General features: G+C 42.2%; 1 protein-coding gene across 4 annotated transcripts in view; it reads left to right on the plus strand.

The window, feature by feature from the left end:
• ZNF385D (zinc finger protein 385D) overlaps window positions 1-15,341 on the plus strand; it is a 986,289-nt gene that overhangs the window by 875,775 nt on the left and 95,173 nt on the right. For all 4 annotated transcript variants that reach the window (XM_024986354.2, XM_024986356.2, XM_024986355.2 and 1 more), the window contains one exon: window positions 6,719-6,881. In XM_024986354.2, the coding sequence (XP_024842122.2) occupies window positions 6,719-6,881 (163 nt within the window). The remainder of the gene's footprint in view (window positions 1-6,718; window positions 6,882-15,341) is intronic.

A 15,341-nucleotide genomic window follows, 5' to 3' on the forward strand; every position in this document is an offset into this window, starting at 1 on the left:
TGGAGGGACTGATGTTGAAGCTGATACTCCAATACTTTGGCCACCTGATGTGGAGAGCTGACTCATTTGAAAAGACCCTTATGATAGGAGGGATTGGGGGCAGGAGGAGAAGGGGATGACAGAAGATGAGATGGTTGGATGGCATCACCGACACCATGGGTTTGAATCGACTCTGGGAGTTGGTGATGGACAGGGAGGCCTGGCGTGCTGCAGTTCATGGGGTCGCAAAGAGTCGGACATGACTGAGTGACTGAACTGAACTGAACTGAAGCGGAAGTTTGTTTTCTGTATCTGTGACTCTAATTTTTTTGTAAATAAGTTCGTTTGTATCCCCTTTTTTTAGGTTCCAGATATAAGTGATGCATATGTTCGTCTTTCTTCACTTCATACTTCCCTCGCTCAGATGTCCGTCTTTCTTCACTTCATACTTCCCTCGCTCAGAATGACAATCTCTGGGTCCATCTCTGTTGTTGCAAATCTCATCATTTAGTTCTTTTTGTAGCTGAGCAATATTCTATATACACTCATCTTCTCCCTTTATGCGCTCATCTGTCAGTGGACATTTAGGTTGTTTTCACACCCTGGCCATGGTGAGCAGTGGTGCAGTCAGCACTGGGGCGCGTGCATCTTTCTAATGACGGCTTTCTTGGAGTCTATGCGCAGGAGTGGGATTGCTGAGTCATGTGGTACTTTCATTTTTAGTTTTCTAGGGGCGTCCACACTGTTCACCATCGTGGTTGTACCAGCTTACATTACCACACAGTGTAGGAGGTTTCCTCTTTCTCCAGCATTTATAGTTTGTACATTTTGTAGTGGTGGCCTTTATGGCTTGTTTTTAAGGAAAGAAAATTCTGATTATTTTTCTTGAGTAACACACATTACTCACAGTTAGACATATGTAAAGATTCAATCTTCAAATTACTATATGTTAATCTGTAAAAATCTAGATGTTAGCTACTTATACAGGATGGAGCTATCTCTGGAGAAAATGCACTAATATTTCGGAATGTGAGTGGTCCCGAAACTGTAGTATGCTTCAGGAAAACGTGGACAGCTTTTAAAATATGTGAAGACCAATTCCATGCTGGCATGCATCCAAAACTTACCCATATTTTAAGTATCGTACCCATAGTTTCTGATTCAATGAGTTTGAGATAAAAGTTGAGAATTTGCATTCCTTTTTTTTTTTTCAAACTCACAGAATATCATCTTATTGCTTTTTTAAAAACTGAAGTAGAGTTTATGTACAATATTGTGTTGGTTAAAGTGCACAGCACAGTTATTCATTGTTTTTTTTTTTTTAAGATTATATTCCATTATAGGTTCTTTTTTTTTTTCTTTTTTTAAATTTATTTTAATTGGAGGCTAATTACTTTACAATATTGTAGTGGTTTTTGCCATACATTGACATGAATCAGCCATGGGTGTACACGTAGATATTGGGTGCAGTTCTCTGCATTTCTATTAAGCTCCCAGCTGCTGCTGCTGCTGCTACTGGTCTTGGGACCACACTTTGAGAACTAATGCTTTATATGAATCAGACATGACTGAGCGACTGAACTGAACTGAACTGAAGTGAAACTGAGAGCTGATAATAAACAAATTAAAGAGAATCATTATAAACCTTAAAAACCTTCTCTTGGTATATATAAAAGTGATCTCTAAAATATTTACAAGCCACTGATCAGTGAGAATGCATATTGATCTTAAGCCATATGGTTGATCCTGTGCCCTTGCCCTGGATATTAGATATGAGTGAGTGTATGTAACATAAGAAAAACTGTACGGAGAAAAACACAGACTTTAAACTTTTTTTTTTCTTCCAGGAATAGTTTATCAATAGTTTTCAAAATAAAAATCTAAAGTAGGTGTTTTAGTTTTCAGGATACTATATTATTTTATCATTTCATGATTTTTGATCTACAAAACAGTCTAAAGTTTTGAAATCAGATTATTTTCTTTAAAAAAGAGAAAAGAAGGCTTCCGTGGTGACTCGGTGGTACAGAATCTGCCTGCCAGTCAGGAGACACAGGTTTGATCCTTGATCCAGGAAGATCGCCCACTGTGCCACAGAGCGGCTTAGTCCTGGGGCCGCAACTGGTGGAGCCCACGCACCATACAGCCCGTGCTCTCCAGCAGGAGAGGCTAAGGCAAGGTGAAGCCTGGGCAGCCAAAGGGCAGCCCTCCCTTGCCACAGCCAGAGAGAAAGCCTTTGTAGCCTGGAAGGCTCCGCACAGCCAAAAATAAATAAATACATTAAAAAAAAAAATCCTGTCTTCAAGTAGTAAATCTCTTCTCTCCCCAGAGGATGGTAACTTCTTTGATAACCACTCCTTATTTTTCTGATGTTACATTTTAATAGGATTATGTTCGTTTTGTCTTAGTAAAAATTTAATGTGACACAATTAAATGATGTCAGAAACTAGCAAAGTCCATCTTGTTCATTTTGAAATCACAGGTTTGTGAAAATTAATTGGTTACATAATCAGATATGTCTGTTTATAGTAAATGTCCTTTTTTAAAAAAAATATGTCAAGACACTTTATGCAAAAGACAGGTAGAGTAAAACTGTCCAAGGCCTTGGTGATAATGGAGCAAAAGAATACCTATTCGTTAAATTTGCAGTGGGTTTCACAGGAAAACGGTGGTTTATAACAAAACTTGTAAAATAAATGTGTGTGTGTGTGCATTTCTTTCAAAATGTTGAAGCACCTCTTTCAAATGTTAGCCATTAAGCGATTATTTTTATCTACTCTGGAACGTCAGTTGCATTTAAACTGGAAGACTTCTTGAAATGCTAAAGACAAAACTTGAAGATTGAGAATTCTGACTGGCTGCTGATGACGGATGTGGGAATGACATTTAAAGTGGCGGCACGCTTTTCTGCAGGAATGCGTGTACATATCTTTAATGTCAGCACTTGCCTCTGGGATGACACTTGTCAGATTTCATGGTGTCATGTGCTAGTTCAAGGTCGTAGTAGAGATTTTTATTGCGCAATACCTGAATATTCCACTTATGATCTAAAAGCAACTTTTTGAAGCCAAATTTGTTGGCAAATTTGAAGCCAAATTGTTGAAGCCAATTCTTCTTTTACTGTTCCCTTCTCTGGGTACTCTAGTCCCTTAATTATCTTTGAGTTTCAAAATGCAGAGTTCTGACATCTGTGATGAAGTCGTAGACTTACTTAATCTTGAAATCGTTCCTGTGAAAAATAATTGTTCACTTGCGTTGGATGGTTCCCAGGTTTCTGGAGATGACTTGACTCAGAGACTGGCTAATAAATAATAGGAGACAGCCTTGGAGGGAAAAAGGCATACTACACTGCCCAGCACCTTTCTGCCCAAAGGAAAAGCAGATGAGACCCAAAGAGGCATCTCTGGCCTACTACTGCTTTAAAAAAAAAAATTCTCCCAGAAGGATTCCTTCCTAGGTTGAAGTTTTGTCTACAATCATAGAAAAATTAGATGTGGCTGAAAAATCTATCAAGTTCAGTGAAGTGAGATAATGGGGTAAGGAGAGCTGGATGGACCCTCTTTCCTTACACAAGAACACACCTTTAGCAACACATCTGTATCAAGACGAGCCAAGAGTTAAGGGGCTTGCATAAACCTGGATTGAGCTAGATATTATCATGGGCTTCCCCTGTGGCTCAGTGGCAAAGAATCCACGTACAGTGCAGGAGATACGGGTTCAGTCCCTGGGCCAGGAAGATCCCCTGGAGAAGGAAATGGCAACCCACTCCATATCCTTGCCTGGAGAATCCCATGGACAGAGGAGCCTGGGGGGCTACAGTCCATGGGGTGGCAGAGAGCTGGACACAACTGAGTGACTAAACAACAACAGAGACGATCGTACTAAGCGAAGTAAGTCAGAAAGAGAAAGGCAGATGCTGTGCGGCATCCCTTACATGTGGAATCTAAATATGATACAAATGAACCTATCTGTGAAACAGCAACAGAATCACAGTCGTAGAGAACAAGCCGGGGGTGGCGAAGGGGGGTGGGGACGGGGGAGGAACGGTGTGAGAGGGTGCGGTGAGCAGATGCAGACTGCTGCATATGGGATGGATTAACAGCAAAGGCGTGCTGTATAGCACAGGAGACTATAGTCAGTATCCTACGATAAACCGCAGTGTAAAAGAACATCTAAAAAGTCAGGATGGTGAAGCAGTGTACATAGACATAAAAATCAATACCAGTGCGATTAATGCAAGTGCAGTCCAATAAATTCTTCAAACGTAGGGTCAATGACAAAGAACACTTGAAATATCCAGAGGGTCATCTGTCTACACTGCGTTTCCAGCTCGTAGCCCCACGCCCACTCCCAACACACACATACCTTGCATCACAGTCAGCCTCCGTCCCGCATCACCAACCCTGCAGCATCAGTCAGCCTCCGCCCCGCATCACCATTTCCCGAAATTCTACACGCCATGGTCTCTCCATAGCATTTTGGACTTTGATACCACTCAACCTTTATTTTTTTAATCTGTGGAAGGCTCAGTTGCTTACTTAATAGCAGATTTTTAAAAATTAAGATAATTGTTATCAGAGTGCTTTGGGACTTTCCCGAAATTCTACACGCCATGGTCTCTCCATAGCATTTTGGACTTTGATGCCACTCAACCTTTATTTTTTTAATCTGTGGAAGGCTCAGTTGCTTACTTAATAGCAGATTTTTAAAAATTAAGATAATTGTTATCAGAGTGCTTTGGGACTGTAATTCAGTTAACGAGTGCATATGCTTTTTGTCTTGTTTTGCTTTGCTTTTTAATATGCCAGGTCTTGACTGGGACCCACCGACGGTCGGTAATTTGATCACCCCCTTTTCCCCACAATGCCCTGAGCTATTTCACTTATCGAAAGCATGGGCTCAGCTGTATCGGTGCAGACAGTATTTGTTTTATTGATGTAAGTACAGTCTTAACTGGCAGTATTCCTTTGGAGTAACTTTCTTAATATTCAAAAGAGTGACAAGCACTTGGTCCTATGGTGTATTAAAGTCTTATCTGATTGGAAATGCCACTGAGAGTATAGGTTTGCCAGGGACCTTAAAGTATACATTAAGTGCACATTTTGAAAGTACACGCAGGGCTAGCACTGCTCATCCCGCCTGTATTTTCATATGTGTTGTATATGCAGCGTCCACTTCTGTACCAGGAGAAGGAGAGGAACCTTCCTCTAAGGGAAAGTGCGTCCTGAGCTGTCTGGAGAAGACGACTGAGTACATGTTGTGGATTTAATTGAATACAGCATCATGCCCTCAAAAGATATATCCAAAGGATTTGATTTATTAAAATAAGTGAGGCAGGAGAAAAAAGGGACACCGCTCCATCCTTCAGAATAGCATCCTCCATGTAGGCTCAAACCAATCCAGTCCGTGTTCCTCAATGCACGATGACAAGCCTTAACTGCAGACTTTGACCCACACTCTGTCTTTGATGTTGTGTGTTGTTGGAAAACTGATGCCTGAGTGTCCTCTCTGTTCAAACTGTTTCTAATATACAGTTTCCTTGTCCAGTGTTCTTTCAATAAGGGTACCTAGGCCTTGAGGATACTTGTCAGAATGATGCAAATGAAGGTGTGGATTATATATTTCCCTATTTATAAAAAGAGTTTCTACCACAACACCCTCCCTACCAGAGTTGCTGTGACAGAGGACAGTGTGACTGTTATTTTCTGGCAAAACGGAACGTGGAGATTGAATAAGTCACGGGAAGTGGTGTCTGCATACTTAGTCCTCCACTGCGATTTCTTCCTTGTGAGGTGGCAGTTTTAAAGCTTTTGAACTGGAAAACCTTCCAATCCAAAATCTCCCTGCCTGCTTCCACCTCACCTGAAGCCATGACAGGCACCCCTCCACCAGTAAATTAATATTAATAAACACATTTTAAAGATGATGTTGTAACTCAACTAATGTCTCTCTGGTACCAAAAAATAATGTTAGGAGAATATAAATGTGGGAAAATGCAGATTTCTAAGAATTTCAGAAAGCACAAACAAAAGAATTGCATCGGCCCATGAAGTAGTCGAAACACAGTGGATCTCCCTGGCAAAGGACCAGGGCACAAAAGACCCACGCGTTGCAAGGATGCCCCTGCCTTGGACTTCTCAGACTACCCTCTGTGAGGAGCAAGGAAAAGGAAAGAAGGGTAAAGCTGCCCGGCTTCCATGGCTCCATGTGGGCTCCACAGGCCTTTGCTTTTGAACTCTCACACTTCAGTCTCAGTCTCTGGGGTGCCCACTTGTGTTGCTGTTGGTGAATTCTTCCTGGTAGACACCTGTTGGGTCCTGTGTCAATAAGACCCACTGTAGAAGGAGAAAGCACGTTTCCTGAGCCAAGAAGGTGAGAGCTGCTCTTTTCCAGGGCCCTTGTTAATCCTGGGAGCCCAGCATCTTTGGGGACAGAAAAAATGCAATACAAACTCTCATTTCTTTCCCCCACTCCACAAAGACAGTGCTGTTGCCATGTGAGTGTGCAGCTCCACTTCTCTGAAGAGAGGCAATAGAGCACTTCTCCCTTCCATCTAGAGGTTTTAGAACTGCTTCCCATTGCTCCGTAGCATCATTCTCAGCAGAGCCCCACTGCTTGGCCACGGCCAGGGTTAGCTTGAATGGTACCTATTATTGAAAGGGAGTCTGTATCTGCAGTAATACAGAGAATGCCAGTTGAGAAATGAGCCTGATTGCATGGTTCATTTTGTTCTCCTTTGTAGAGCCAGGCTGCGGCCCACTACAAAGGCACAAAACATGCCAAGAAGCTCAGAGCACTGGAAGCCACGAAAACTAAGCAGAAACCTGTCACTGCCAAGGACAGCGCAAAGACCACCTTCACCTCCATCACCACCAATACCATCAATGCCAGCTCTGACAAAACAGGTTATGCCACGCTCTCTGTTGTCTTGTCCTCCTCATCCTTGTCATGTGGGGCTCCTTCCCTGGTCTGCTACTGATGTTCCCGCCACCCTGGTTCACGCCTGACCCATCTCTCTGTGTAATGGTACTGCCCGCCCCCCACATTTTCCCAATACCCTTGAGAGACGGATGATCACTAGTAATATTGCAGATTCTGTGCTGGAAACAGTCCAATGGCTGCTTTTGAGGAACACAGGAGTCACAAGGGCGTTTGAAGCCACAGCCCTTTTTTGAGAAGGGCCCCTTTCAGTGTGTCTCATCTGCATCTTGTATGCAGCAACTTCTCCCAGAACTGCGTGGCAGATTTTATTTCCCTGTGGGTACACAGCAGACTATGCCAAAAGAATCGCAAAGGCCCCCGTAAGGGCATTACTACTGACAGGGCTTATCCTCATAAATCCCAAATATTGCATTCTTTTAAGTAGTGGCTGTGTGAATCTGGGCTTGTTATGGCTGGGTAACCTTCCCTCTGCATATACAGGTAAGTGTTATTGATGCCAATTATTCTTTTTAACAGTCCTCACAGTGAAATAATGGCCTCTGAAGGGTCCCTTGACATAGCTCCTCAAACAGTTTATTCATAACAAGGGAAGCCGGGGCGGGGGTGGGGCGGTTCCATAAGCTGGCATTGTAAAATATAAGACCACTGGTCCTCAGAACTTACACAAAAGGAAAGCAGTGTGATCCATGGATCCGCCTTGAATAAATCACTTTCTAAGAACACAAGGGCTGCTACGTATCAGTGGCTTCCCAGTCCCCACAGATAGCAGGAAGCATTGATGTTGTCATCCATGGCAATGTCTTACCTGCAAGAGATCTGCTGGCCTTGGCTGATGAAAACATAAAACCAACAGCGAATGAACACAACAGATTAAAGCAACTTTATTACACGAGGTACGCCCGTGAGATGTGCACAGCATCCTCAGAGGGTCTGGAGAGATGCTTGCTCCTGTGTGAGTCTGTAAGGGGTGATGGTATTCCCCCGAGTCCCCAGGGTGCATGTTATGTACTCCACGCGAGCATCACTGTGGACGCAGTCTGCCTCCTCTGTGAGGACCCCGTGTCTCCCCGGAGTGCGTGTTATGTACTCCACGCGAGCATCACCGTGGATGCAGTCTGCCTCCTCTGTGAGGCCCCGTGTCTCCTCTGAAGCCGGGACGTCTTGTTGCCTCTGTGCCCTGGCACCGGCCTGATGGGCTGTGGGTGCTGAGGAAACTGTTGGCTGGATTTTCTCAGCCTTTTAATTCTCTGATTCATCCAATTTTGTGTCCCAACATATAAAAGGAAAAAAAAAATTGTCATGTTCATTTCTTTGAAGGTCTGAGTAAGAGCTGAATCATACCATCGCATTAGTTCAGATGTAAGACCTTGTATGGAAAACATTACCCTTTTCTCTGTTAATTGAAAATTCACTGCCTTATTTTGGGGACTGTAGGAGAAGTCATGAAGCAAGTGAGTGTCATTTTTCTCCCAGATATTGGGGCACAAACTGGGATTCCATAAAGCCATGCTCACCACAAAGATCTACATTTCATTTGCAAAATGATGGTAGATAGGAATAATAAAGATGTAAATTTGATGTAAAAGATTTGATATACAAAGATGAGTTTGATGTCCAGACTTTGATGTAAATTTTTGCTTGCTCTCAAACTTTTCTATTCCTAGACATTTTTATCAATAATGGCTGTTTGGGTTACTTTGACATCTCTTTAAAATGCAAAAGAATCCCTCTATACTGAGAATGAGCACCATGTAATATATATACGTACATGTATGTATACACACATGTGTGTATATATATATATACACATATATATGTACATGCTGAGTAGACCTGCTCATTTGGCTTAAGAAAGGCTCCCTTGTGAGTTCATTTTTATTATTTAAATGAGTTGTGAATGCATACCTCCATCCCTCACCTTAGGGACTAGAATGGAAAGGATCACAGCCACCAGGGCTCTGTCTTCTAAGAGGATGAGTGGAAACTAGTTGGGTTGGGTAGTGGGGAAGAGCTGACATAAAACAGACAGATTCCCAGTGGAGACCCCAGCCTCACCTAGTGGTTGGAGTGTGCTGAAGTGGTGAAGGGCCCTTACTAGCTGGAGCTGGAGAAAATGTCAGAAGCCAGAGGGAGAATAAAGTCTGCAAAGTTATCTTAAAGCCAAAAGAAGGAGGAGATGGATATCTGGAAGGTCTCTGCCTTTCTGACCCATGGGGGCCTCTACTTGCAAAGAGACAGATCGTATGGGTTGAAACACTGATAATCCCAGCACACTCACTGGATATCTTAGGCCAAAGTCTAACCTTCCCTGGGATTTCTGCAAAACCACCTATGAAAAGTAGTCCAGAAAGCTCTTGGAATATCATAGATTCTCATCCCATTTTATTGCAATATGAATCCGAGGCCCCTGTGCTGGCAAACTGGAGTTTTCTTAAAGCTCTTAGCTGTCCTTTTGATTACTGTCCGTGTCCTCATACTGATTAGAAAGGAATACAACTCTGGAAACACAATGGGTCTCTGAGCTAGTTTCTTAGAATAATTAAATAAGTATTTAATTATTTATTTAATCTCTTCTTGGAGACAGAAGGAGAGAGAAGAGTTTGAAATCAGGGACCCTGTATGTTTTAATAATAACAAATTGTAACTTGCTTAACATACAAAGTTGTGAGCAGCTGGAGGCTGATCACTGAATGGTGTCTCCTGCTCACCACTGCATTTTTTAAAGGCAATTGGTTTATATATATATATATATAAAAATTTGGCAAAATTAGTGAAAGTGATTTAACCTTTCTATACATTTTATGCATGCATAAGTCACACAACTTTGCCAAATTTATATATATATATTGGTATATATATACCAATTGCCTTTAAAAAATGCTTGAGTATACAGTGATTTGATAAGAGAAGGTTGGGCAACAATAGTGAAAAAAAAAAAACCAGCAAGAAGTGGTGTGGACTTGAATTTAAAAATTGCTTTGTCTTCTCTAAAATACAAGAAATAGAATACTCATGAAAAAATATTCTCATTCCAAATCTACTTATTAAAAAAAAAATTAGACAAATAATTCCTTTGAAATTCCTATATCATGTATTTTTAATTGCTGTCTTAGGCTAACAAATATCTGACATGATCCACTGGCTAAACTCTTAGTCCCTGGACTTTCCTGATTTTGGAATTCTCTTCCATCCCTTCAGTCTGCAGGCTGCAGTGGTGAGCAGTAGATGCCATTCAGTGATCAGCCTCCAACTGCTCCCAGAAAGCCGCCTTTCCCTGCTGCTAAGCAAGAGCACACTCCTTGACAGCAATGCTTGATTTCAGCTCTTTCAACCTAATGAGGAGTGCTAGATTGGTGGATTTAACACAGAAAAATTTACAGGCAAAAATAAAAATTTTTTAAATATTTGGAACACTCAGATTTGTTGGTATGGGAAGGTGATTACTGTTCATTATAGAATATTTCAAGGAGCAAATATTTCCAAAGTTGACCAGAATAACTGTCTGATCTAATAACTGTTTTAGGATTTTTAATTATTTATTTATTTTAAAATTGAAGCATAATTGATTTTACAATGTTGTGTTAGTTTCAAGTGTACAGGTGTGTGTATATATATGTATATATGTACATATATATATATTCTTTCAGATTTTTTCCTTTATAGATAATTGTAAGATATTGAGTATAGTTCCCTGTGCTATACAGTAGGACCTTGCTATTTATCTGCTTTATATACAGTAGTGTGTATCTGTTAATCCCAAACTCCTAATTTATCCTTGCCCTTATGTTCACGCAAATTCTTAATACAGAAAAAGTAATCATGATATTAAGAAATTATGCTTAAAGTAACTTGGGAAATGTAACTCCGTTGGCTCTTTCTGTGAAATGACAGTTCACAATTGTTGGATTAAGTCTCGTTGGTCGGAAGTCACCCTCTGGTCTTTCTTTACTTTCCCTTCCTGGAGACTTTTATTCGTTCCCATGATCTGTCCGTTAGTTAGGCTAGGTGACACTGCAGTAACAAGCCACGGCTTTTACAGCCGCTAATGATCTCTCACACCCCATGTAGCAGCCCTGCTGTCTTTCCCATGTTAATTTAACTCTGGGGCCAGGCTGATGAAGCGGTCACTACGTGAACATCACCAGTTCTTTGGAAGAGGGGAAGAGAAGGGTGTGAATCAGTAGACTTTTACAGTTTTTTAATGGGAGTGACACATAACTCTTCTCTTGCTTTCCCTGGTGAGCTGCATGGTCAAGCCTGGTTGTAAAGGGCGGAGACGGATATTCTCTTCTGGGAAGGGAGGCAGCTAATAGTAGGCAATAAAGCATCACTTCCCACCGTGGCTCCCACTGCCCCGTGCTTGAGTCTCAGCGGCCGCACCTCAGCTTTGTCCTCCTAAGACCTGACCTGACCTCTGTGGCTTATGGGTCACTCACTTGGGTGGGTTGGCAGCACTTCTGTTTTGCAAGTTCAAAAAAAAAATAAATAAATAAGAAGCCTAACTGACCATCCCCTCCAACTTTCTCTCCCTGCTGTCTTTCCAAGCCCTGCAGCCTGTAGATCTGAAACCTTCGGGCTGCTGTAGCCTCTGCCTCCTGCCTCAGTCTGTGCGTCTCCTTAGTGGCCGGAACGCACTCTCCTCACGTTCCGAGGAAGCATCTTTCACCCTTGCAAGCATGATTTCTCCCCATGTCCTGGCCTCATGGATCTCTGTTTTTACCCTTACACTTGCCTTCAAGTCAAAGTGTTAATCACTCAGTCGTGTCTGACTCTCCCCATGGACTGCAGCCCACCAGACTCCTCTGTCCATGGGATTCTCCAGGCAAGAATACTGGAGTGGGTGGCCATTGCCTTCTCCATGGAATCTTCCCAACCCAGGGATCGAACCTGGGTCTCTCACATTGGCAGGCGGCTTCTTTACCATCTGAGCCACCAGGGAAGCCCCTACAGTTGCCTTAGTCTCCGTGCAAATCCAGTGGCCTCCATCCGGGGCCCTGACAACCGCACCCTTCACCCCTCGCCCGTTTACAGGAGCCAGTGTAAGTCCGAGCGCTCACCCACTCATCACCCACTCCATCCGGGGCCCTGACAACCGCACCCTTCACCCCCCGCCCGTTTACAGGAGCCAGTGTGAGTCCGAGCGCTCACCCCCTCATCACCCGCTCAGAAAGCTTCAGGGAGCCTGTACGCTGGACCTCATGGTCCCCCGTGGTTTGACCGCAACCTACTTTTTCAAACGTTTTTTCGGTTATTTCCCTGCAATATTCTTCTCTAGAGACCGATCCCCCTGTGCCTTTGTATCTAATACTGTGCTTCTAAATTTCTCCCTGAAAAGTGGGTCACTTTTCTCTTCTTCCTCCTGCCTGTGAAGTCCCATAAGAATCCATACCTCCCTGGCTCCCCTATCCTATTCTTGCTCAAATATAATTTCCATGTCTTGCCTATTTCTGTTGTCAGAAAACATGCTCATTTAGAAGACACACTTGCCCAGTCCTTTTACTTATCATTTTTTCTTTGCAGAGCACTTTTATATAACAGATAGCTTGAAAACTTGAAGCAATCAGTTTTCCTTTTTTGTTCTTGAATTAAAGCAAATCTTTGGATGTTGTTACTGAATATCTGATTCCATGAAAGAACAATAATTCTCATTCATCCAAGGAATTATAAGATATTGCTCAGAGAATTTTGGAGTTGCAGGTTTTCATAATGGTCAAGTCTCACCCCTAAAGTTTGCTTCCTGTTTTTTTTTTCCTTCTGAGATTCTTCAGTTAACACAAGTAAAGAAGATTTGACATTTCTACTGTCCCTTCAGTGACTATCAATCAGGAGTTAATTAGTTGGTTGAGATTTTAGATTTATGTTAGCCATCTTGGCTTTCCAAGTGGCTCAGTGATGAAAGAACCCACCTGCCAATGCAGGAGGTGCAGGAGACATGAGTTCAATCCCTGGGTTGGGAAGATCCCCTGGAGGAGGGCATGGCAACCCACTCCAGTATTCTTGCCCGGAGAATCCCATGGACCGAGGAGCCTGGTGGGCTACAGTCCATGGGGTTGTAGAATCACACACGACTGAAGTGACTGAGCCCAGCATACAGCACTTAGCACATCTACTTGGTACAATCTGAGAACCTTTCTCCCTGGTTCTATCACATAATTCTTTCAAGTTTCAGAAAATTGCAAATATTTTCATTAGGTAAAGCTACTTTGTTACAAGTTAAATTTGCTCTTTTCACTCTTACAATTCAATCTTCTTTGTATCAATTTCCCCTGGTCTGTCTTTTGGGAAATCCAAAATTATCATCCAGGATGTTTTACTCACCTGACTCAAAGGTCCCAAGGGTGAAATACTTTTGAATCTATTATTGAAAATGTCTGTGAACGCAAAGGAGTGTTTATTCACTCTGAACTAGTAATTGATTCCATGTATTTATTGGAATTCAAATTACTTACACTTAGAATGTTGAATACTTTTCTAATGATAAAGAAGATGTTTGATGTAAAATGCTAGCCAATGACTGTAAATAAATACATTAGGAAACAAAACCTCTATGGGAATGTCAGTCAATTTTATTAGGTCACATAGTCTGGAGTGTCTCCTCTGAGCATGACCCTCTCAAGCCTGCTGTTTACATCAGGCTTAGTGGCAGACAGAGTTAGGCACATGCTGTTTTTGCCTTTCCATTTAGGTTGAATCTAAATCACAAGAAGGAAATGTCACCCCACTCCAGTACTCTTGCCTGGAGAATCCCATGGATGGAGGAGCCTGGTAGGCTACAGTCCATGGGGTCACAAAGAGTTGGACACGACTGAGCGACTTCACTCACTCACTCAAATCATGAGAATGGTGCCCTGGAAATAAAAGTGGTAGCTGAGTAGTCTGTAAGGAAAAGCCAGTCCGGTGTCATTTAGAAAAGAGACAGTTTTTAGCGAGGACGAGTGGGACTTAGCTTTGTTTCTGTTTTCATAAGGACGACGGGAAGAGTTTGCCTTTCTTGACAAAGGCTTCAAACAAAGGTCCCAAATGTTGAAAGTTATAACAGAATACAGGTTGGGCTTGACATCAGAAAGCCATGCATTGGAGAAACTGTGTTATACTTTGTACATACAGTACAGTATGGGATATATTAGATGGTATTTAATTATGTAAATGTGTTATACACATATTTGCCAATAAGCAAGATTCTGTCTTTATTACATGTTCCTGAAACACCCCACTGCACCAGGCCTTCATTATTAGCCTTGCACATTTTCTTTCAGAAGAGAGACACAAGCTTCTGTGGCTTACGAACCCATAGCTCTGTTGACCTTTCAGAGGCAATACTCAGTGATTTGTAAGCAGACACATTTCTATCAGCACTTAGCTCTAGTGGAGTGGTGTACACACGCCCCTCTTGGCAGAGTGGACATTGTGCTAGCTCCCGGGGTCTTTCTTTTCTGGCCCATTCTCCCAAACAAAGACTCCCTGGGACCATCACTGCTATGGTAAAGGACCCCTTTGCAAGCATCTTGGCGAGGAGTTGAAGTACCGTCGTGAGAACACTGATGCCTTAAGTGTTTTTTCTTTTCTTAGCCCTGGCTCAGGACATGCTTCAGATTGGTCAAAGAAAGAGACTTTATCGAGTGTTCCCTGATCAAGATGCATGATAAGTACCAGCAGAGTGTACTAGGAGCAGATTTCTATCGAGATTAATACAGAGAAGGGGAATTCAGAAAGGAAACACACACACACACACACACTTCTGATGCTTATTTGAATACTGTGGTCCTGGGATCCTTGTGTGTGAATCAGTGATGACAGATTCTACATTAAAGGTGGCATGGAAATCACAAATAATATTCTAGTCTGTCCTTTGTGTGCCTGAGGAAATCACTATGAATGGTATTTTGCTGATAAAAGCTTTGACCCAGATGCATTACAGAAACCCACTCCTGGAATCAGAGAATTTCACAAAAAACTCCTCATCTGGACAGGAACATGTTGTCTTCCCAAACATAATGAGTGGGTGGAGCTGTGTGTACCTGAATCTCTGAAGGACCTGCCGTCTGTCTGTGGTCAGGGGCTGGGGTATGAGTGCCTGATGGAGGGGATTAAGACTAAATTGACAAGATAGACATAATTTATGTTATGTTTCAAAGAAACAGGGTGCCTGACTCTTGTGTGTGACTGTGTGTATCTTTCCACACTGCATGTGACTGTCTTTCTTTAGGAGAAATAGCAAAACTACAAAACAAATAGAAAGCTGAACACCTATCTTTTAACAGTATCTATGAAATACCAGACATCTGGATGAATTTTACGGACTAAATTAAAACTCCCAGTGGCTTTATCTACAGCTGTCAGACTTCTGGAAACATCTGTGTCTACATGTGTACTTGTGTGTGGTTTTTAAATTAATGGAGGGATTTTTTTCCCCTATTTTTATG

The sequence above is a fragment of the Bos taurus genome, chromosome 27 (assembly GCF_002263795.3).
Source record: "Bos taurus isolate L1 Dominette 01449 registration number 42190680 breed Hereford chromosome 27, ARS-UCD2.0, whole genome shotgun sequence".
In the NCBI taxonomy this organism is placed as follows: Eukaryota; Metazoa; Chordata; class Mammalia; order Artiodactyla; family Bovidae; genus Bos; species Bos taurus.